Source organism: Anabrus simplex, chromosome 2 (assembly GCF_040414725.1).
Source record: "Anabrus simplex isolate iqAnaSimp1 chromosome 2, ASM4041472v1, whole genome shotgun sequence".
In the NCBI taxonomy this organism is placed as follows: Eukaryota; Metazoa; Arthropoda; class Insecta; order Orthoptera; family Tettigoniidae; genus Anabrus; species Anabrus simplex.
The window spans coordinates 1,222,772,849-1,222,798,656 of NC_090266.1; the positions used below are offsets into that span (position 1 = coordinate 1,222,772,849).

General features: G+C 39.7%; 1 protein-coding gene across 5 annotated transcripts in view; it reads right to left on the minus strand.

Moving 5' to 3' along the window:
• LOC136864817 (differentially expressed in FDCP 6 homolog) overlaps window positions 1-25,808 on the minus strand; it is a 452,756-nt gene that overhangs the window by 356,401 nt on the left and 70,547 nt on the right. For all 5 annotated transcript variants that reach the window (XM_067142253.2, XM_067142254.2, XM_067142255.2 and 2 more), the window contains 2 exons: window positions 11,805-12,008; window positions 2,205-2,444 (listed from right to left, as the gene is read on the minus strand). In XM_067142253.2, coding sequence (XP_066998354.1) covers window positions 2,205-2,444; window positions 11,805-12,008 — 444 coding nt within the window. The remainder of the gene's footprint in view (window positions 1-2,204; window positions 2,445-11,804; window positions 12,009-25,808) is intronic.

A 25,808-nucleotide genomic window follows, 5' to 3' on the forward strand; every position in this document is an offset into this window, starting at 1 on the left:
AAACCTCAACTTACGGTTATTATTATCAGGTCCCTGTAAAAATGTTAAATAGGGATTCTACTGTATACTGAAATCTGTAGAAGCTATGTATCATTGTCGCTTCATTTCAAGGGCTTGAGACACTGAGATCAACAGCCTTGAGTAGAGAGAGGTGATGTTGGCAGTAGGCCTGTCTGGTAAGCTGTGTGGCTGTGGTATTGTACTGGTGTGTGCCTTGCATGTTAGGTACCATCTTGGTAGGTGAGGCCATGGATGATTATTATTATTATTATTATTATTATTATTATTATTATTATTATTATTATTATTATTATTATTATTATTATTGTGGAGATGAAATGAAGTGGGGAATAATGGCAATACATTTCCATATCTCTTTTCAGCTGACCTCATTCAAACATTTGTATGATTTAAATCCTCCATGAGAGAACTAAGAAGTAAACCAAGGCTGACTGGCAGGAAACCTCAAAACTAATTAATACTTATCGAAGCTGTAGCTCTCCACCTATTTTCTCTAATTCAAATATATTAAGATTTTCAACACTCAATTTTTAAGGATATCATTCATAAATGACAGACCACGAGAGCCAAGAAAACTAATACAGTAAAACCTCGTTAATTCAAAGTCGTTGGGACTCAAAAATCGGACTTTGAATTACGTGATTTCGAATTAACCGCCAATTCGCAATTCAGAAGTACCAACCCTCGCTGCGTTACAAAATATTTTAACGCCCGTTACTGCATGCAGTTAACCTTGATTCACAGTTTATACCTTTCAAATGCCATGAAAAAGAAATGAAAAAGAACTATTTCCAAAATGTATCCAAGATGCCTTTACAGTATTCAAATAATGCACTTGGATATCTCACTGGCAAACATAACCTCACGCAACGAAAGAAAGAAAAAAAGCAAGATTCAAAGACGAGGAGAAATCTATGTTGGCTCCCATGTGCAAGTGCTTTATTCATTGAATTACTATACTGTGTGCATTTTAGATGCCTTGTATTTACACAGAAAGTACCCAATGTCCTTAAAATCGAACTTTCCTATGACTATCCTTGTATGATTTCCCTCCATGGCACTTCTCTCGTACTTCAAAAATGTAAACACTTGCCGCGTCACAAAGTATTCTAAGACTCGTTAATACATGCAATCACCTCGATTCACAGTTTAAACCTTTCAAATGCCATGGGAAAAAGCTATTTCCGACATGTATCCAACAAGGTGTATTTACAATGTTCAAATAATGCACTTGGATAAATCACTGACAAACATAACCTCACCCAATAAAAGAAGGAAAAAATCACACAATTCAAAGACGGGGATAAATTATGCTGGTTCCCCTGTGCAAATGCATTATTTTTTGGATATCAGTACTGTTTACATTTTTAGATGCTTTGTACTGGCATGGAAAGTGCCCGACGCCCTTAAAACATTGTGGCTTATCGAACTTTCCTATGACGAGGGGATAAAGTTTCTCGCTTCCACGTGCATTGTAACGCATTACAATGACCCCCATCCCCCACACTTGTACGATTACCCGGCTGGCACTTTCTCCTTTAAAACCATAAGACCGTTTGGGCTTGTATTAAAATAAAGCAATGCAGTTTCATCGGCAATGACAATATTGTTCAGTGCCTACGAATTTATTATATGAGCCACGTTTTTTCGTCAACTGTCGGCATCGCCAGTGTTCGCAGATTCTGCTTTCCCGTACACTGCCTGTTGCGTGATATTACGGCGTTCCTTAAAAGGTTGAATACAAAAGAATTCCGATTTCATTCAACTTAGCAATCATGAAGCGCACTGTAGATCCACCGAAGTGAGTGTAAATGCGGAAAGCTACGGTACCCCTCCACATTCCGGAACACGCGTTCTATTATGACGCGGATAAATTTTGAGTTGAAATTACTCTGTAACATACTATTGTTTTAAAATGAAAAGGCAGTTTTGAATTAAAAGTCTGAATTTCGGTAATGGGGCCGACATTGTACTTCAAATTACGAATTATCCGTATTTCGAATTAAACAATTTAAATAACATGCAAGACTGTATCTCATTTTTCCGATAACAAGACCTTCGAATTAGGCGGGATTTTGAATGAACCGATTTCGAATTATCGAGGTTCTACTGTATATCTCATATCTCGTATTCCAGCTTTCAACATGTGTGGGTGGAAACAATAAAGAAGAGAAGAGTTTCACCTTCTTCAATACGTCGAGTAGGTAGGTCTGGTACATTTCTTCTACAACTTCTTCCAAACCACCTTTGTCAACAGACCCTGCAGAAGTGTATTTAGACTCCAGAAGTGCAAGAAATGTGGGAAAGCGAAATGCTCCAATGATGTTTGCCAAACTTTCAAAATCAGCAGAATCCCACTCCAAACCAAGTGATGTCACCAACTGTGAAACTATACTTCCAACTTCTGAGGCATGTAGTAATACCTGTGAAATATATTACAAGGATCAGGGTTACTTTAAAATTCTTTGATTTATCAACATAACTTCCAATAATCAACAAATTAAAAAGGTTGCCCAAATAAAACCGAGACATTAGTACAAGCATATTTGTTCAAATGTAAAGTACACTGCACGAGTATCACTGGATGCTTACATGTCAAGAAATCTGGTATCGTCAGGAAGTGTTAGTACACTGTTTGTAAGTGTGGAAGCAAAGTGACTAGGTATGGTTTTGCTATGAATTCATCCTGAACTGCCCAGCATCAGTTATTCAACAAGTACAACAAAACATTTAATTACGAGTCTAAACTCGAAAGCCACCTGTTAACCCAATCTGGTGAAAGACCATACTATTGTAATCAATGCAATGTGACCATGAGTTTTTAACCCAATCTGGTGAAAGACCATACTATTGTAATCAATGCAATGTGACCATGAGTTTATCACCATTCGTTAGCTTACACATAATCGTAATACAATGTGTGATGATAAATGATGATACGTCAGTTTATAGTGTTGATTACTGTAGTCATCTTATATAATTGTGCGAACTAGATTATCCTAAAGTTTTTGTTTTGTGATGTATATCTAACCCTTATGCAAATTTACTTCCTTTCCTACTGCTTGCAATCGCTTCATCACCATTTACTCTGCAATAGAATTTATTTTACATATTTCCACAGACAAATTGAATTGTATTCTATGGTGATATGTGCAAAGTGCCCAACTTATAATTAGTGATCATAACAGCATAAGTTAATGTACTGTGTTTGTACTTATGATTGCCGCAGTGAAGTCTTCTTTGAAACTGCATCATACAGCACAACAGTTTATTCACTCTGATAAATTCTCGCACTGTGGTGATTTATGGAAAAAGATATTTTCTGTAAAGAAAACACATTTGTTAATAGATGGTACTTATATTTAATACCCTCATCCACACTATCAAGGTGTAATGATGAATGACAACACTGACTGCTCAAGTCAATCTCCTTTAACCAAGTCCAACAAGGCCCCATGTCCATATTATGACAGATCACTGTAGGCCGCTTTGCTTGAAATGGTTGTCCTTTGCATTGCTGACAGAGTTGTTCCCCTTTATCTTCAAAATAACACATACTTAGAGGCATGTGGAGTGATTTTCTGATTTGTTATTTTGGTTCTTTTGTAAAGATGGATGGTGTCTCTAAGGCCTGTGATTTTGTGTTTGAGATTCTCGCACTGTAGATGAAGTTTATATTGTTCCCTATGTGCTGGCCTTTTTGTTTATTTCACATTGTTAACTAATGGTGATGTCAAGGAGAAAAAATGTGTGTTAATAACGACATCTTGGCAGCGCTTGCATCAACTATGACATTTCAGCCCATTTCCTTTTTCTATATACATGTGCCATATCTAGAGCTCATATACTCAAAATATGCAGAACAGTTCCTTCATGTTAATGTCACTAAATTTATTTTGAGACTTTTGTGCTCTTGTTTAGTCTTAATTAATGTTAAAGATATCCAGTTTTATAAGAAGACTAGCTGCATTATTTTCACTCATTCAATACTAGGCACCATAACCAGCTATAACCACCACCGTCCAACTCTCAACACAAAGTGCCGCGGGGCCCATGAAGATCAGTAACACTGGTAGGTCTATTAGCATTGTATGTACTGATAATAACCAATCTCTCTGGCCCCAATGTGAAAAGCTCTCTCTCAGAGTCAATACACATAAAAGCCGGGCTCATCCAGTGGCTAGCAAAGCACCGGACATACACTGAACTGCAAGAAGTAGACCTAATGAATGAACACAGTCCCATGCACCAATATAAAGAAGGCCTTACACAATGGAATGCACGCTTTTATAACGGGATCACACCAGATTTCAACACAGTCGCAAATGGATTTGCTGAATTTCTGTCCAAATCAATAAACCTTCTCCCAGGTCCATAATGCCCCACCACAAAATACTTTGAAGCCAGGAAGGCTAAATGTGATGCTCTAATTCAAAGATGTTATAAAAATCAAAGTCGCCCAGAACGCGTCATCAAAAGGGACCGAGAGAAGTAGCAAAATAAATACAGATATGAAGAAATGCCGTTTCTCTACTACAACCTAAGAAGAAAAGCTGTAAGGAAAGTTCTCAACCAACAAATGCCAATTCGTAATTTAAGGAGTATCCAGAATGCATGAATGAGGCACAGTGGATAGCACTCAACGAATCATATGAGACAATAAGCAAGGAAGACAAGTAAAACACAGCCCCCAATCCTGACAATATTATAGTCCAAGCAGTCAAGGAGAGCCTGGTATCTATCATAATTGCAAAAATCGCTACGACAATGTTAAACATCGGGTTCGTTCCAACACTTTTCCATCAGGCTTGTATAGTCTTGCTATTCAAAGGAGGAGATGAGCTTATCCATCAAATTAGAGACCTATAACTCCCTATTACGATGTATTATTAAGAGGGGTTTTGGGGCCAGGTTGAGGCTTTTTGTGCAATTCAGTGAGCATCAGAGACGTTTCACTAGGTCACCCGGGTGTCTCATCAAAACTGCCATTCCGAGATCCATCCTTCAACACGCTGAACTTGGAAAGCATGACGTAACCCTGATCTTCGAGATAAGTACAGCCTTTGACAATGTCAGATACATCAAAGACATACCCTTAATTCTTCCAAGTGCCCTTCTCAACGTCTACAAAACACCAGACACTACAACATCCAGTCTTCCTTGGATCATACGCTACGTTGAAAACTATATCTAGTACAAGAAGAGGTCCATGGCCTCGCAGTTGATGGTGGAACAAGACGAACTGACAGGAGCAAAAAGAGTTTCATTCTTGATCTGACAATCAAATCTGAATCACATGCACAACAGCCCATTGAAGTTGACAAGAAAAAAAAAAGGACATATTCACTAACCATTCTCTATTACCTCAATAAGTACAAACTTGAGGACATTGAGGTCATAGGGCTCGTGCTGGGTGTAAGGGGCACCATTCCTAAACTACTGGTCACCTACTTAATGACGATATGGTGTGCAAAACGAGACCATTTTGAGCTGGGGCACACACAAAAATTGAAAGCCTCAATATCAATTTTGAAGCATCACCTCTACGCTCAACCCACTTTATTAAATCAAATAACATTTTATTTGCTTCTTTGTCATAAAGAATTGTTTTCTGTATATTATCATTAAAATTATTGTTTATCTTTTATTCTGTATTGTAATTAGACTACTAAATTTATATTGTGCGATATTCTTTGTCGGTTTGGCGACCTCAATCATTTGAGGAAGAATAAATAATAGCAGATAGTATTAGTGGAGCCAATATTTACAGTCATATGAAGGATGTGTACAGGATTGTGTATCATGCTGTACTGAGTCCAGATGGTATTGGAAATTTTGTAACGGATGAGTAAGGATGTGCAAAAACCAGTGGGCAGCCTAATGCGAAAATGAAAACAAAAGAAAAAAAGGGATGCTGGTTCGCAAGCAATGGGGAGTCTGAGATACCACAGAAAAATGGTTCCACTACCAACCAGGGACATTGTTCACTCTGAGTATCTGTCATGAAATGGGAGTTCTGGGACACTTGCTTGAACCAACAAGGTTCAGCAGATTTTCAGTTTCATTTCAGAAACCCTTATACAGGATTGTCCAAAAAGATGTTACCACTTATATGGTACTACATGACCTGACATCTTATGTTTTTCTTCTGTTGTAGATGAGATTTGGCCACCCAACTTACTTCGGAAGAGAGAAGGACGGTTGCAGTTTGGATGGAGGTGTTTGGGTCGCCCTCAATAGTACGAAAAACATTTAGGAAATGGTTTGAGAAGGATCCTCCAAGCTGTCTGACTATCCGTTGACTGCATGAGCAATTTTTATGCACCAGGTCTGTGACCAATGACTGTAAAGGAAAGAGTGGAAATCCAAGAAGTATTCAAATGAAAAATAACATCATAAATGCTCAAGGCACACTGATTAGGAGCCTAGGAACGTCAAGTGCGAGATTAGCATTGGAAACTGGCATCGCACAGACAAGTGTCTTAAGAATTCTCCACCTTGATCTGGGAAGCCGTACCACATTCAGATTATACAGGCCCTTTCTGACGCTGATAAAAATGCTTGTGTACGAGCTGCAGAGGTGTTAATAGAGATGATGCACATAAACCCTATTATTGTGTTCTCTATGTTGGATGAAGCCACCCAGCAGGTCAGAGGCAACGTGAATAAGCACAACTGCGTCATTTGGAGTACAGACAATCCCCATGCAGTAAGAAAGCACACTCGATCCTCTCCGAAAGTTATCATATGGTGCGACATTTCAAAGTCTGGAGTACCTAGCCAATATTTTTTAATGATCAGACTGTAATGGGAGATGCTTACCTAGATATGTTGTTCATAATCTCCCCCTCCAAATTTTAACATCAGGTTACTTGGTTCAACATTTCCTCGATGAAAAATTTGATGAAGAGGTGAACCTGTGGCTTGGCTATCACAGTCACCAGATTTTACGTCATGTGATTTCTGGCTGTGGGGAATGGCGAAAGAATGCGTGCATGCTACAAAACCTACTGACATTAATGACCCTGAAGAACGCATAACAACAGTTATCCACTCTATACCTACGGCAATGTGTGAATGAGCTATGGACTGTATGGTGCAAAGACTTTACACATGCATTGAGAACAAAGGAGTACAGGTTGAAGGAGTGTACTAGATTCATTTGGAATTGTGTATATAGTGTGTTATCATGTTATTCACATAAAAGTCTAAACCATATAAATAGTACCATCAGGGCCAATGACCTAGATGTTAGGACCCTTTAAAAAACAAGCATCATAAGTAGTACAATCTTTTTGGACAACCCTGTACATTTTACACAACTACATGTCAAGTGTCATCAAACATACGCATAAATGCATTTCAAATACTCAACAGACTGAAGTAGTTTTCTAACAGCAGCAAACCTCTTTTTCAAGCAGAAAGGAAAGGAAAAAAACACACGTGCACACACACGCACATGCATGCGTTTGAAGAAGTTGTGACCAGCACATGAAATATATCCATCATTTATAATTCAAGACTTTAAATCCTAGAATTAGCCAGAAAATCACCTTTAGAAACGTACTGAATATTCTTATTTGAATGGTTCTGCAAGAATTTTTTTTTAGCAAGGCCAATGAATATAAGAAAGAACACACTTTAAATGATTAAGCAGAAAGTTTCCTTCCTTCTCCTGAGCATAGTCAAGTACTTGTAAATTTTCTTGTAAGCAGGAATGACAACAAAATATCATCTAGTATAGGTACTAACTAAATACAAGCTTCAGTTTTTGTTTGGTTGTTGTTTGAGTCATCAGCCCATAGACTGGTTTGATGCAGCTCTCCATGCCACTCTATCCTGCGCTAACCTTTTCATTTCTACATAACTATTGCATCCTACATCTGCTCTAATCTGCTTGTCATATTCATACCTTGGTCTACCCCTACCATTCTTGCCACCTACACTTCCTTCAAAAACCAACTGAACAAGTCCTGGGTGTCTCAAGATGTGTCCTATCATTCTATCTCTTCTTCTCGTCAAATTTAGCCAAATCGATCTCCTCTCACCAATTCGATTCAGTATCTCTTCATTCGTGATTCGATCTATCCACCTCACCTTCAGCATTCTTCTGTAACACCACATTTCAAAAGCTTCTATTTTCTTTCTGAGCTAGTTATCGTCCATGTTTCACTTCCATACAATGCCACGCTCCACACGAAAGTCTTCAAAAACATCTTTCTAATTCCAATATCAATGTTTGAAGTGAGCAAATTTCTTTTCTTAAGAAAGCTCTTCCTTGCTTGTGCTAGTCTGCATTTTATGTCCTCCTTACTTCTGCCATCGTTAGTTATTTTACTACCCAAGTAACAATATTCATCTACTTCCTTTAAGACTTCATTTCCTAATCTAATATTTTCTACATCACCTGCCTTCGTTCGACTGCACTCCATTACTTTTGTTTTGGACTTATTTATTTTCATCTTGTACTCCTTACCCAAGACTTCATCCATACCATTCAGCAACTTCTCGAGATCTTCTGCAGTCTCAGATAAAATAACAATATCATCGGCAAATCTCAAGGTTTTGATTTCCTCTCCTTGGACTGTGATTCCCTTTTCAAATTTCTCTTTGATTTCCTTTACTGCCTGTTCTATGTAAACATTGAAAAGGAGAGGGGACAAACTGCAGCCTTGCCTCACTCCTTTCTGGATTGCTGCTTCTTTTTCAAAGCCCTCGATTCTTATCACTGCAGACTGATTTTTATAGATTGTAGATAATTCTTCATTCTCGGTATCTGATCCCTATCATCTTCAGAATCATAAATAGCTTGGTCCAATCAACATTATCGAATGCCTTTTCTAGATCTACGAATGCCACGTACGTGGGCTTGTCTTTCTTGATTCGATCCTCTAAGATCAGACGTAAAGTCAGTATTGCTTCACGAGTGCCTACATTTCTTCTGAAGCCAAATTGATCTTCTCCCAGCTCAGCTTCTACTCGTTTTTCCATTCTTCTGTAAATAATACGTGTTAAAATTTTGCAGGCATGAGATACTAAACTGATGGTGCGGTAGTTTTCACACCTTGGGAATAGGTATAACAACATTCTTCCGAAAATCGGATGGGACTTCTCCTGTCTCATACATCTTGCACACTAAATGAAATAACCTTGCCATGCTGGTTTCTCCTAAGGCAGTCAGTAATTCAGAGGGAATGTCATCAATTCCAGGTGCCTTGTTCCTATTGAGGTCACTCACAGCTCTGTCAAACTCTGACCTCAAAACTGGGTCTCCCATTTCATCAACATCAACAGCCTCTTCATGTTCCAGAACCAAATTATTTACATCTTTACCTTGATACAACTGTTGGATATGCTCCTGCCATCTTTCTGCTTTGTCTTCTTTCCCTAGAAGTGGCTTTCCATCTGAGCTCTTAATATTCATACAGCTAGATTTCCTTTCTCCAAAGGTTTCCTTGATTTTTCTGTATGCAGCATCTACCTTACCCAGGACCATACAGCCTTCGACATCCTTGCACTTCTTCAGCCATTCTTCCTTAGCTACCTTGCACTTTCTATCCACTTGATTCTTTAATCGCCTGTATTCTTTTCTGCCCTCTTCATTTCTAGCATTCTTGTATTTTCGTCGTTCATCAATCAGGTCTAGTATCTCCTGAGTTATCCACTGATTCTTAGTTGATCTTTTCTTCCTTCCTAACATTTCTTCAGCAGCCCTACTGACTTCATTCTTCATGACTCTCCACTCTTCCTCTATAGTGTTTCCTTCAGCCTTTTCATTTAGTCCTTGTGCAACATGTTCCTTGAAACAATCCCTCACACTCTTTTCTTTCAACTTGTCTAGATCCCATCTTTTTGCATTCTTTCCTTTCTTCAATTTCTTCAACTTCAGATGGCATTTCATGACCAAAAATTATGGTCAGAGTCCACGTCTGCTCCTGGGAAAGTTTTGCAATCCAACACCTGGTTTCTGAATCTCTGCCTAATCATAATGAAATCTATTTGATACCTTCCAGTGTCTCCAGGTCTCGTCCACGTATACAGCCGTCGTTTGTGGTGTTTGAACCAAGTACTGGCAAGGACTAAATTATGATCAGTGCAGAATTCAACCAGCCGACTTCCTCTTTCATTCCTTTGTCCCAATCCAAATTCTCCCACTGTATTACCTTCTCTTCCTTGGCCTACCACTGCATTCCAGTCTCCCATCACAATTAGATTCTCGTCACCTTTTGCATATTGTATTAAATCTTCTATCTCCTCATATGTTCTTTCGATTTCTTCATCATCCGCTGAACTAGTAGGCATATAGACCTGCACTATTCTGGTGGGCATTGGTTTGGTGTCTATCTTGGCGACAATAATTCTTTCACTATGCTGGTCGTAGTAGCTTACCCGCTGCCCTATTTTCTTATTCATTATTAAACCAACTCCTGCATTTCCCCTGTTTGATTTTGTGTTGATAATTCGGTAGTCGCCTGACCAAAAATCTTGTTCTTCCTGCCAACGTACTTCACTTATACCAACTACATCTAACTTTAGCCTATCCATCTCCCTTTTCAGATTCTCTAACCTACCACAACGATTCAAACTTCTAACATTCCATGCTCCGACTCGCAGAATGTCAGGATCCATCTTCCTGATGATCGCCCCCTCTTGTGTAGTCCCCACCCGGAGATCCGAATGGGGGACTAGTTTACCTCCGGAATATTTTACCCGGGAGGAAGCCATCATCAGCACATCATTCATACAGAGAGAGCTGCATGTCCTCGGGAGTTAGTTACGGCTGTAGTTTTCCGTTGCTTTCAGCCGTGTAGCAGTATCAACACAGCTAAGCCATGTTGAGTATTATTACAAGGCCGTATCAGTCAATCATCTAGACTGCCGCCCTTACTACCGAAAGGCTGCTACCCCCCTTTCGATGAACCATTCGTTAGTCTGGTCTCTCAACAGATACCCATCCGATATGGTTGCACCTGCGGCTCGGCTATCTGCATCATTGGGACACGCAAGCCTCCCCACCGCGGCAAGGTCACATGGTTCGCAGAGGAGGACATGGTTCGCAGAGGTTGTTTGGTTATTCCCCAGAATTTCAAAGGAAATTCTTCAATACTGTACTTTAGTGTCTTTCTCAAACTAATTAAGAATCATTAGAAAGTATAATTAATGGAAAGGAACAAACAAGTTACAAATCAAGTCATGTATAGGAAGACAAAAACATGAAAAGGAATACATAACAGGATAAACAGTGACAAGTCAATATAAGTATATATGGCATGACAATGACATGTCACTGAAGAAGAGGGAGAAATAGAAAGAAGACACAGAAGGACAATCTCCATATCTTCAAATAGATAGGCTCTCCCCTCATCAATCCCACTTCTACATCCCCCAACGAGATAGTTTCTAATCTGAACTTTCCATTGCTTATACTGACCCATTGGGTACCTTATCTCCTTTAGTGTTTAACATGTGTTCCAAATTTTTATCACCTGTACTCATCTTTATATTCTTTCCTTTCATCCCTCCTCTTCTTACCTTACACTTCCTACATTAGGAATAAAGATCTGTCAAGATGGCCCTTCGATGAGTGTTGAACACCACTCTCTAGATGAAGCAGGGAAGCAGAAAGCACCTCATCAGAGACTAAGAAGAACAGGATATGGAAAAACTGGCAATGATGTGAAGATATGGACATTGTCCTTGCTAATTCCACCTCTTCCTACAAACACCTATCATTGTGTTTACCGTATGTGTTCCTTTCAAAATAGAAAATGTAATAAATTTACCTGATATGTACTTTCACTCTCAGCGATTAAATCTGCCAGTAAACAGAAAATTCTATATAACTTATATACACAGGAGTCTGAGAAGATAGGTCTCTCCCTTTGAAGATAATGCACTTTACATATGAGCCAGCATATCTCATCTATTCGTGTCTCGTAATCACGTAGCACGGGCAAGGGGAGAGTAACGGGAAGCGATGAGAATACCTGTGGATGAAGAAAATCATCTTATAAACCATGATGAAGTTGAGAGATGTAAAAATGTAATTTTTTAACGCAATCACAGATGACCAACTCGGAAAAAAGCATTTATATACTGTATTCATTACTAATACATGCAATTACTTGTTTATGACACAAAACACACAAAATATTTCAACTTAAAAATGTAACAAAAAATCTGTTATAATGTATTTACTCGCATATTAGACCCCCACAGCCAAAAAATGTAAAAGGGGGGAAGGGGGGGCAGTCCAATATGCGATAACCTCAAATTCTGTGCAGTGAAAAAATGACCTCTAGGCTATAAAGAGCTATAAATTGTACATGTAAACATTCTAAATTATTCTTTAACAAACTTATGAATGTATTTGAGTTACAGTGGCTATTTTCATTGAAAGGCAGCATTTCCAAAATTAAAATTAAAATAAATGGTGAACACGACTTTTAGGCCTACATATAAAGTGAATATAGCCACTTTTATTTACTCATATCACGTCATTTGTTTCATCTCATTAATTCCTCTGATGAGGTAAATGTTAGGAAAGGTATACAGTTGTAAAAACTCTGTATCAAGATTGGTCTCACTTCATACTCGACCCTGTACAGGAGGGATAAGGGTATCGTATTATCATATTATGTAATACTGATACAAAAGAACTTAATGGCCAGTCATTTGTCTCCGTCTGTTGAGCAGTAGACCTACCACACAGTAAACCTGAGTATATCTAATCACTGCTTTCATTTGAATTAACATTTTGTGCTGCCAACTTTCCTGCTACCGGCATGTCATCATTCCAAATGACATCTTCACTGCCATCTTGTCAGCAATGCACTCCAATCGAGAGCATTCGAGGTCCCGTCTTATTGAAACCTTTGTTCCCGACTATAGAGACCAAACAGTGAGAATCTATTCCCAAATGGTCTCTGGACATGGTCTTGGATATTCCCAGTTGGTGTATGTATAGCAGAAGCCACTCCTTCCAAATAAAACCGTGCTATATGTTATAAATCTCATTTTTGGTCCATATTTATTGTTGTAAAACCGCGCTGTCAAAAACATGCCAAACCATTAGCGTATGTTACAAGTTGTACTTCCTAATGTAATACATAGCAACTGGAAGCATTCTTTGGATAACTGCAGCGGTTGAAAGCCAGACCGTTATTTTTAAGAATATTTCATGCTTGTTCTCTACATTTACCTAAACAGCAGTAAATGAGACGACAGAGACCCCATTGTTTAAGTTAGGTATCCTATCAAGTGTCCGGATAGTGTCAGACGTTCCACGACGAAAAGAATAAAAATAAATAACAGGAAAGTTTGCCGCATTTATAGATATCTTCAGGTGTGGTGGTAATGCATTTTATTATCATAATGTTTAATTTTGTACGTCCGTTGTCTCTATTTTTTATTAACGCATAGTACGTTTTGTTTGTAGTCTCCAAAAATCGTTAAAAGTGAGTGGGGACGTAAAAATCGATATTATTGTTATTGTTCACGATGTGGGTTACTGTAGTCACACCCTAGTTTATGAAGCATGGGCAACGGCTTAGTGGCCTAGTAAGTGGTCCTGAGAGTCGGGATACGAGTTGCTATGGAATGGGAATGGGAATCTCTGACATATTCTGAGTCATGACCCTCCTTGTGCTCAGGCGGCTAGGACTATACAATCCACCGGAGGTCCCTAACCCATTAGAGGAGAGGTCCTCACCTGGACTGTGTGTAAGTAGGGTAGCATCCTGCTTCATGAATTTACTGAGTTCAGAACATTTTAAGCAACCCTTGGACCTATGGGAGTAACGGAGTCCCACCCCCATTTGCCAGGCAAGGCACTCCTTGGAAACAACTTGGCGAACGAAATGGAATTCGATGGGGAGCTATCAATATTAATAGGGCTTATGGAAGAAAGAAAGTAGAACTGGCTGAGTCAGCAAATAGGATGCATTTGGATACAGTAGGAGTAAGTGATATTCAGGTAGGGGGAGATAACAAGGAAGAGATAGGAGGTTAAAAAGTGTACTTGACGGGTGTTAAAAAGGGAAGGGCAGAGTCTGGGTTAGAGCTGTTTATCAGGAATACTATTGCACGCAACATAGTTTCTGTTAGGCATGTAAATGAGCAAATGATGTAGGTAGATTTGGCAGTTGGAGGAATTAGGACGAGAATTCTCATTGTATTCACCATGTGATGGTGTAGATGAGGATGAAGTTGACAAGTTTTATGAAGCATTGAATGACATCGTACTCAGGGTAAAAAAAAGTAAACTTGTGTCCTCATCGTACAGCTCTTTCCAGGCACACCCCCAATGGAGGTGAAATGCATGTACCATTTCAACCACATACCAGCCCTCCTGCCATTCTTAAATTTCTGGCAATACCGGGAATCAAACCCGCCCCAAGGATCGCAGCTAATAACACTAACTGTTATGCTATGGAGCCGGATGTAGTCAGGGTCAACAGTAAGGATAGGATAGTGCCAATGGGCGATTTCAATGCGAGTTGGAAATAGAACTGAAGGATACAAAAGGGCAATTGGTAAATGAAGGAAAGATATGGAAGCTAATGGGAATGGGAAGCGTTTGTGGACTTCTGTGCTAGTATGGGCTTAGTAGTTACAAATACATTCTTCGAGCATAAGGCTATTCACTGCTACACATGGGAGGGTAGGGGTACCAGATCCATAACAGACTATATCTTCACCGACTTTGAATTCAGGAAGTCTGTTAGGAATGTACAGGTTTTTCGAGGATTTTTCAATGATACAGACCACTATCTGGTCTGTAAGTATCTCTAGGCCTGGGACAGACAAAGTGACATCTGTCTGCAAACGAATAAGGGTAGAAAATCCCCAGGACAAGGAAATTAGAAGTACGTGGATATGATTAGTGAGAAGTTTCAAACAGTAAACAATAAGCAGGTTCAGGATAGAGAAAGAGAATGGGTGACATACAGGGATGCTGTAGTAGAAATGGCAAGGTAATACCTACGAACAAGTGTGTGTAAAGATGGGAAAAAGCAAACTTCTTGGTAGAATGATGAAGTGAGAGCAGCTTGTAAACGTAAAAAGAAGGCTTATCAGAAATGGCTCCATGCAATGGCTGATGCAGACAGGGAATGGTACGTAGATGAAAGAAACAGAGCAAAACAAATAGTAGTTGAATCCAAAATGAAGTCTTGGGAAGATTTTTTGTAATAACCTGGAAAGGCTAGGTCGAGCAGCAGGGAAACCTTTCTGGACAGTAATGAAGAATTTTAGAAAGGGAGGAAAAAAGGAAATGAACAGTGTTTTGGGTAATTCAGATGAACTCATAATTGATCCCAGGGAATCACTGGACAGCTGGAGGGAATATTTTGAAAATCTTCACAAACGTAGAAGGAAATCTTCCTGGTGGTGTTGCGAACAACCAAGCTCATGGGGAGGAAAATGATGTTGGTGAAATTACGCTTGAGGAAATGGAAAGGATGATAAAAACTCCATTATCATATGGCAGCAGGAATAGATGAAATTAGACCTGAAATGGTGAAGTATAGTGGGATGGCAGGGATGAAATGGCTTCATAGAGTAGTATTAGCGTGGAGTGCTGGTTAGGTACCTTCAGATTGGACAACAGCAGTAATTGCACCTGTCTATAAGCAAGGGAACAGGAAGGATTGCAACGACTATCGAGGTATCTCATTGATTAGTATACCAGGCAAAGTATTCACTGCCATCTTGGAAGGGAGGGTGCAATCAGTGGTTAAGAGGAAGTTTTAGACTACAGAGGGGCTGTCAGGATCAGATTTTCAGTACACACCAGGTAACTGAAAAATTTTACTGGAGGAATAGAAAGTTGTGTTTATGTTTTGTAGATCTAGAGAAAGCATATGGCAGGTTACTGAGGGAAAAGATTTTTGTCATACTGGGGGACTATGGAATTAAGGGTAGATTATTAAAAATCAATCAAAAGTATTTATGTTGACAACTGGGCTGCAGTGACAATGGTAGAATGAGTTCTTGGTTGAGGGTACTTACAGAGGTTAGACAAGGCTGCAACATTTCACCTTTGCTGTTCGCAGTTTACATGGATCATCTGCTGAAAGGTATAAAGTGGCAGGGAGGGATTCAGTTAGATGGAAATATAGTAAGCAGTCTGACCTATGCTGACGACTTTGTCTTAACGGCAGAATGTGCCGAATGCCTGCAATCTAATATCTTGGAATTTGATAATAGGTGCAATGAGTATGGTATGAAAATTAGTCTTTCGAGGACTAAATTTATGTTAGTAGGTAAGAAATTCAACAGACTTGAATGGCAGATTGGTGACACAAAGCTGGAACAGGTAGGTAATTTAAAGTATTTAGGTTGTGTGTTCTCCCAGGATGGTAATATAGTGAGACTGAATTAAGGTGCAGTAAAGCTAATGCAGTGAGCTTGTAGTTGTGATCAACAGTGTTCTGTAAAAAGGTAGTCCGCTCCCGGATGAAACTGTCTTTACGTCGGTCTGTTTTTGCTTTGCTTCGTGGGAGCGAAAGCTGGGTGGACTCAGGATATCTTATTCATAAGTTAGAAGTTACAGACATGAAGGTAGCAAGAATGATTGCTGGTACAAACAGGTGGGAACAATGGCAGGAGTGTACTCAGAATTAGGGGATAAAAGTTAAATTAGGAGAGAACTTGATGGATGAAGCTGTACGCATAAACCAAATTCGGTTGTGGGGTCATATGAGGCGAATTGATGAGGATGGGTTACCTAGGAGAATAATGGACTCTTTTGGAGGGTAAAAGAAGTAGAGGGAGGCCAAGACGACGATGGCGATTTAAAGATAAGAGGTAAAGAACCTACTGAGGCCACAGCACTACTTGCAGATAGAGGATTATGGCGACATTTAGTAAATTCACAGAGGCTTGCAGACTGAACGCTGAAAGGCGTAACGGTCTATAATGATGATGTATGTACGTATGTATGTTATTATTTGTTAGATATGTTGGCATGTAAAACAGTCGTTATGACTGGGTTGTGTTTATCACGTTTTAAACTTCTCTCTCTAAAAAAAAAAGAACCTAAATTGGTCTGAATTACAAGATATTAAACAATCACTTTGTTAATGATCTCACCTGCTATATTAATAGCAACAAAGGTGAATATTTCTCAACTAAAGCAAACTTGTTTCCTCATCCCAAGATGGTGCTGGTCTTTTTAGACACCCCACTGGAGGGGAGTTAATGTATCATCTTCACTGAATATCAACCTTCCTGTCATTCGTACATCTCTGGCAGTACGGTACCAGGTAACGAACTCAGGCTCCCGAGAACGGCAGCTAATTGTGCTTACCTTTATGCTGGCGAGCATTCTGAACTACAAAAGTACATGAGTAAATACAGTAATGTATACATATCCTATATATCCTGCTTGGACACATCTTTAATAATTAGCCAAACTTAAATTTTTGAGGCATTTCCTTGACTTCAGCTGAGTTAAAGAACCCAGGATTATCTCCTCATGTATATCCTTACTTCTCTGTTTACCCTCCTTAGATTTCTTTTTTGACATTTCTCTGACAATATCTAATAGTTTTGCCGTTCTCCCTGGTTTCTTCCATTCTCTGTTTTATAACATAAGACTGTTTAGCTCAAGTTCCTTTTCAGTTTTACCAATTTCTTTCCCATCATATATTTTTCTCTAATTTTTCTTCTTTCTTTACAGTGTTAATGGGTGTGTCACATCCATATCATACATTGTCTTATTTTATGTCATTCTTAAATACAGTGAAACATGTACTGAGCAATCAGCAACAGTCGTGTGAAGATATGGCGGGGAGGTCTCTTGAATGGAATAAACATTTTTTAAAAAAGTGAAATTAGCATTAATAACACTGTAATATTTATAATTTAAATGCATACAGTATTTAACCATAATTTATTTATATTGGTTCACATTTTATAAAATCTATGTTCATAATTATGATATTTACTTATCACTTGCCTTTTAAGAAAAGTAATAAAATGAGCTCTGCTTCTTTTTAAGGCACTTGTTTTTAACAATTTCATTTTCCAGATTGAGTGAATTGAAAAGTCCGTTGGTATGTTCAACATCTAAGCAATCTTTCAGGGAAACCGATTTTTAATATCTTCAATGTTAACATTGTATTCTGCGCAGGCAGTTCTGAGCGCCGACAGTCATCCTTTACATCCTCCTCCTCCTCCTCCTCAACATCAGCGATAGGATGGCCATTATTTTTTTTAAGCGTCTAGAGAAAGAAAATATGCTTTAAAACTTGAGAGACTTTGAAACGCATGCTTTAAGGTATTCACATAGTCTGAAATGATGTATTTGAATGGAATTTTCACTTTTTTATTTTGTTTCCTGATGAAACCTTAATTCTTCTAGTTTAAGAAAATGTATGGTTTTTACATGTTTCATGCATAAATATGCTAAAAAATTGATTTAAAAGGATCAGTGCACCTGTAAACCCACCAACCTGGGCCCAATGTTTGGGAAGCCAGGCTCTGCCTGTCACAAGTCAGGACAAAGGGCGAGTGATAGAGGAGTAACACCTCTTTAAAAAACCTTCGTCCAGCTGACCCGGCTGGTAGTCCCATGTAAGGGTTCCTTGCCAGGGTTACGGTGAAGACCTCAACGGCAGTGAAGGCGGAGAAGACGGACCTCGGAGCGGTGGAACTGACGGACGAGGCAACCCTCCTATGCGGGGAAAACAGAATAGGAACTGCTGCCTTGTGGTCAGAAGTGGGAACTTCAAAGGCTAAGGGAAGAAACCCCAACAGAAAATCAGTAGGCCTGGCTACTTAGAAGCCAGCCCCTTCACCAGGCTTTGGGTGCTGAAGGCCAATAACCTACACACCTGGGATTAACCTATTACAGAAACATCAACGAATAGAAGCCGGATGGATACAATGGATTTGACTTTTAGCATGAAAGCGGACACGAGAATTGGAATGTGGAATGTACAGACAATGTGGCAGGCAGGAAGATTGGCTGAAGTATCTAGGGAGATGAAGCGATACAGGTTGGACACATTAGGCTTGAGTGAGATGAGATGGACTGGGTTTGGTGAGATAAAGACCCAGGAAGGGGACACGCTGCTGTACTCAGGAAGAGAAGAAGAACATAGAGAGGGTGTTGGATTATTGATCACTCAAAAGACAAGGAAGAGTTTGATAGAATGGTACCCAGTCTCAGAAAGGATTCTAGTAGCTCGATTTGCATCAAAAGTAAGACCAATTACAGTGGTGCAGTGTTATGCACCAACAGAGGCAGGAGAAGAAGAAAAAGAGCAATTTTATGGTCAGCTACATCGAACCCTGTTAAAGGCAAAGAAAAGGGATATAATGGTTGTGATGGGAGACCTGAATGCGAAAGTTGGCAATGATAACCAAGGAATAGAAAATATAATGGGAAAACATGGTATAGGTAATAGAAATGAGAATGGTGAAAGGCTTATTGAATTTTGTAGTAACCACAGGTTGGTGATAGGAGGCACTATCTTCCCCCATAAGAATTGCCATAAAGTGACGTGGGTTTCCCCTGACCATAGAACGGAGAATCAGATCGACCATTTCACTATCAGCAAGACATGGCGAACCTCCCTTTTGGACGTGAGGAACAAGAGGGGGGGCAGATGTGGGAAGTGACCATCACTTAGTAGTAGCTACGCTCCGACTTAAGATTGCAAGTACTAGGCACATTCATCAGAAGAGGAGGATAAAGTATAACTGGGATAAACTGAAGGACAAGGAGGTGCAACAAAATTTTTCACTAGAATTGAATAACCGATTCCAACAGCTAAGAGAGGAAGAAGGACAGGATATTGAACATAATTGGAAGAGCATAGAGAGTACCTACATTAATACCTGTGAAAAGGTCTTAGGAAAAAGGGAGAGAGGAAGAGAGGAATGGATTACTTCTGAGACATGGGAAGCCGTGAATCAAAGGAAGGAATGTAAGAAAAGACTCAATACCGCAAGAACACAAGAAGAGAAGGCACAAGCTAGAACTAACTTTAATGAACTTAACAAAATAGTGAAGAGGAGATTTCGACGTGACAAACAAGCATTTATCAATAATCTTGCAACACAAGCTGAGACGGCAGCACAAAACAATGATAGTAAGACCCTCTACCACATTACCAAGAGACTAACAGGAAAGTTTTCTAGATCTGACAAGCCAGTGAAAGCCAAAGATGGGAGATTATTGTCCACACAAAAAGAACAGCTAGAAAGATGGAGAGAACACTTTCTGGAGATCTTGAATCGTGAAGCAATCGAGGAAGAAGAGACAGAGGTGATGACCGTAGAAGAGCAGGAAGATGTTGCTATCAGTACAGAACCGCCATCAAGAACAGAGATCCAAAGGGCCATTAAACAACTAAAGAATGGCAAAGCGGCAGGTATGGACAATATCACACCGGAGGCCTTGAAAGTGGACGTGGGTACTTCAGTCGAGATTCTGTTCGCACTTTTCAAGAAGATTTGGGAAGAAGAGAAGATCCCCACAGATTGGAAGAAAGGATTGTTGATTAAGCTTCCGAAGAAAGGAGATTTATTGGAATGTGATAACTGGAGAGAGATTACCCTCCTTTCGATACCAAGTAAGGTACTCTCACGAATAATTTTAGAAAGGATCAAAAAGTGAGTTAACTCAAGGCTGAGGAAAGAACAGGCAGGATTTAGAGAAGGTTACTCCTGTACAGACCAGATCAACACACTGCGCATAATTATAGAACAATCCACGGAGCTGCAGTCGTCACTGTATCTGCTATTTGTAGACTATGAAAAGGCATTTGATAATATAATGAGGAAGAAGATGTGGAAAGCCATGAAAGAATTTGGGATTCCAAAGAAAATTATAAAGATAACCCAAGAAATGTATGAGAACTACACATGCCAAGTTTTACATCAGGGGATGTTGTCTGAGCCCATCCCAGTAAACACGGGAGTTAAGCAAGGATGTTTGCTGTCACCAATACTATTTCTGATGGTGCTGGATCTTATGATGAAGAAGGCAATGAATCGCCGAAGAGGAATTCAATGGGGACTGACAGGCAGGTTGGAGGACTTGGACTTTGCGGATGACTTGTGTTTGTTAGCCAACAGTTTTAAGGATATGGAAGCAAAGCTGAATGATTTAAAAACCGAAGCATCAGAGGTGGGATTGAAGATAAATGGAAAGAAAACCAATGAGATGCGTTATAATGACCGAAACAAGGCACTATTATTTTTAGGAAACCAAGAGATCGAGCAAGTCAATCAGTTTTGCTACCGGGGAAGTATAGTCACCCCTGAGGGAGGAACTATAGAGGATATAGGAAATAGAATAAATAAGGCTAAAAGAGCATTTGCAATGCTGAGACCAATCTGGAAATCTAAGGAACTTAACACCTATACCAAACTACGCATCTTCAATACAAATGTCAAGTCAGTACTGCTCTAGGGGTGTGAAACATGGAAGACTAACAAACAACTGATTAGCAGACTTCAAACATTTGTGAACAGAAGTTTGAGGAATATCCTGAGGATATGGTGGCCACAAGTAATCTCCAATGAAGAACTATGGAAAAAAAAAAACCATCAAACACCCATTGATATTGAGATGCGTCGCAGGAAATGGAAGTGGATCGGGCATACATTACGGCGAGATAAAGACAACATAGCAAGACAAGCCCTGGAATGGAACCCACAAGGTAGCAGGAGAAGAGGCAGACCAAGAAACACATGGAGGAGGAGTGTAATAGCAGAAGGGATGGAGAAAGGAGCAAAGACCTGGACAGAGATCAGGACGATGGCGCAGAACAGAGTCTGGTGGCGGAAGTTCGTTGATGCCCTATGCTCCACTTAGGAGATACAGGAAATAAGTCAAGTAAGTCAAGTCAAGTGCACCTGTGTCTCAGCCTGAGGTGGGCGTGGCACCGCTGCACAGAGAATTTCATAATTCCTTTTGATGTTTAAAATTCAAGTTTCACGCTCGTCATTGCAGAATAGCTCTCCACAGATGGCTCCACGTGCGTAGTTTTAATACGCAGCTGTAATACTCTTTGGTAATGGCAGCTTCCATCGTTTCCATGACTGCGTGTTTTGAGTGAAAATATAGTCAAGTTGCTTGTTTACCTGTGTGCATTTGAGTGAAAATTTGTTGTCATGGGCTCTAAATATCAAAACATAAAAAAAGAAACAACGCAGTTCTCGTGATTACCCGTACACAAAATCCAGTAAAAATAACTGCCAATAAACACAGACCTTCCCATCATAGGTGCCTTATAGGAACAGACAGTTGGTGTCCATACCAACAAGATAAAGGTAGCAATCAACCTGACAGTTATAGGCATAAAGCATGAATACCACTAGACATCCTATATTAAATGAAGCCTGTGTATAAATGGTCCCACCTACACAGTAGGAGAATTCTAATACATCCAGGGAGGAAATAAGAAGTCTAATCATAATGCAAAACTTTAATAATAATTGAATAATGTTATTTTGCTTTACGTCCCACTAACTACTTTTACGGTCTTCGGAGACGCCGAGGTGCCGGAATTTAGTCCTGCAGGAGTTCTTTTACGTGCCAGTAAATCTACCGACACAAGGCTGTCGTATTTGAGCACCTTCAAATACCACCGGACTGAGCCAGGGAATGCAAAACTTTAAAACCAATTTACTCAAAACTAAGAATTGTGTTACCCGGAGGCCCCGGGTTCGATTCTTGGCCAGGTCAGGGATTTTTACCTGGACCTGAGAGGGCTGGTTCGAGGTCCACTCAGCCTACGTGATTAGAACTGAGGAGACATCTGACGGTGAGATATTGCCCCGGTCTAGAAAGCGAAGAATAACGGCACAGAGGATTCATCGTGCTGACCACACGACACCTCGTAATCTGCAGCCCTTCGGGTTGAGCAGCGGTCGCTGGGCAGGCCAGAGCCCTTTCAAGGGCGTTAAGTGCCGTGGGGTTTGGTTTGGTAATGGTGATAAACTAATACATTTAGTAGGGGACATCAAGAACACTGATGATAATAGTCTGGTGAAGGAAACATTAAAATAAATGCATTTTAGTAGTTCAGATGATCTCAAATATATATATAAACTGAGCAGTCCAATGGCATAACTATCTTAATTTTACTTCCAGTTAACTACTAACAAAATGTTCAAATTTTTGGTGTAAAATTATGGATTTAAAAAAAAACATATATGAATACATTAACACCATGCCAGACATGCTGCTTCAGAAGGCAGATAGATTGTCATTTGAATTTGATATTCATACTACCTATATTACCTGGTGCTGCCTGGGCACTTTAATGCAAGTTTTCTTTTAGGCTATCTGTTAATTTTTGTTGATTTCATTATTGTGACATTGACTGATATTTTTCAAACTATTTTGTAGTTTAATAATAATGTTATTTGCTTTACGTCCCTCTGACTACATTTTAAGGTTTTCGAAAACACCGAGGTGCCGGAATTTCGTCCTGCAGGAGTTCTTTCATGTGCCAGCAAATCTACCAACATGAGGCTGACGTATTTGAGCACCTTCAAATTAAACCAGACTAAGCCACGATCAAACCTGCCAAGTTCAATCACTACTTATCTGCATTTCGGGCAGTCGCCCAGGTGGCAGATTCCCTATCTGTTGTTTTCCTTGCCCTTTCTTAAATGATCGCAAAGATATGGGAAAATTATTGCAAATTTCCCTTGGTAAGTTATTCCAGTCCCTAACTCCCCTTCCTATAAATGAATATTTGCCCCAATTTCTCCTCTTGAATTCCAACTTTATCTTCATATTGTGATCTTTCCTACTTTTAAAGACACCACTCAAACTTATTCATCTACTGACCTCCTCCCACGCTATCTGTCCACTGACAGCTCGGAACATACCACTTAATACCAATATAAATGGTCCGTTATTGGACATTATAAATTTTTCCAGCTAACTCATTCCTGGCTGCCAGCGTTTCGCCCCCGTGTGCTAGGATGGGCTCATCAGTTGGTACCTAGCACACCTACCAAGACGCTGGATAGTGCATACCGTGGAGGCCACTGCGTAGGCTAATTGTAGCCACCGGCAGTGCCAATGCACTATGAGAGACATAGTCTCATTACCAAAAAATGATGCTTGCTTGGCCATCAGATGATGTAGATGTTGATTCCCATAGGGAATCAGAAATAATTGTTCTGAATGAGTAAATTTATAATACCAATATAAATGGTCCGTTATTGGACATTATAAATTTTTCCAGCTAACTCATTCCTGGCTGCCAGCATTTCGCCCCCGTGTGCTAGGATGGGCTCATCAGTTGGTACCTAGCACACCTACCAAGACGCTGGATAAGTGCATACCGTGGAGGCCACTGCGTAGGCTAATTGTAGCCACCGGCAGTGCCAATGCACTATGAGAGACACAGTCTCATTATCAAAAAATGATGCTTGAATCTGATTCCCTATGGGAATCAACATCTACATCATCTGATGGCCAAGCAAGCATCATTTTTTGATAATGAGACTATGTCTGTCATAGTGCATTGGCACTGCCGGTGGCTACAATTAGCTTACGCAGTGGCCTCCACGGTATGCACTATCCAGTGTCTTGGTAGGTGTGCTAGGTACCAACTGATGAGCCCATCCTAGCACACGGGGGCGAAACGCTGGCAGCCAGGAATGAGTTAGCTGGAAAAATTTATAATGTTCAATAACGGACCATTTATATTGGTATTATAAATTTACTCATTCGGAACAATTATTTCTGATTCCCTATGGGAATCAACATCTACATCACATACCACTTAATCGAGCAGCTAGTCTCCTTTCTCCCAAGTCTTCCCAGCCCAAACTTTGCAACATTTTTGTAACGCTACTCTTTTGTCGGAAATCACCCAAAACAAATCGAGCTACTTTTCTTTGGATTTTTTCCGGTTCTTGAATCAAGTAATCCTGGTGACGGTCCCATACACTGGAACCATACTCTAGTTGGGGTCTTACCTGAGACTTATATGCCCTCTCCTTTACATCCTTACAACCCCTAAATACCCTCATAACCATGTGCAGAGATCTGTACCCTTTATTTAACAATCTGTACCCTTTATTTAACAATCATATTTATGTGATTACCCCAATGAAGATCTTTTCTTATATTAACACCTAGCTACTTACAATGATCCCCAAAAGGAACTTTCACCCCATCAACAGAGTAATTAAAACTGAGAGGACTTTTCCTATTTGTGAAATTCACAACCTGACTTAACCCCGTTTATCATCATACCATTGCCTGCTGTCCATCTCACAACATTATCAAGGTCATTTTACAGTTGCTCACAATCTTCTAAGCTATTTATTACTCTATACAGAATAACATCATCTGCAAAAAGCCTTATCTCTGATTCCACTTCTTTACTCATATCATTTAGGCTATATATATATATATATAAGAAAACATAAAGGTCCAGTAATACTGCCTTGAGAAATTCCCCTCTTAATTATTACAGGGTCAAAGCTTTGCCTACTCTAATTCTCCGAGTTCTATTTTCTAGAAATATAGCCACCCATTCAGTCACTCTTTTTTTCTAGTTCAATAGCACTCATTTTTGCCAGTAGTCTTCCATGATCTACCGCATCAAATGCCTTAGATAGGTCAATCGCAATACAGTCCATTTGGCCTTCTGAATCCAGGATATCTGCTACATTTAGCTGAAATCCTACAAGCTGAGCTTCAGTGGAATAACCTTTCCTAAACCCAAACTGCCTTCTCTCAAACCAGTTATTAATTTCGCAAACATGTCTAATATAATCAGAAAGAATGCTTTCCCAAA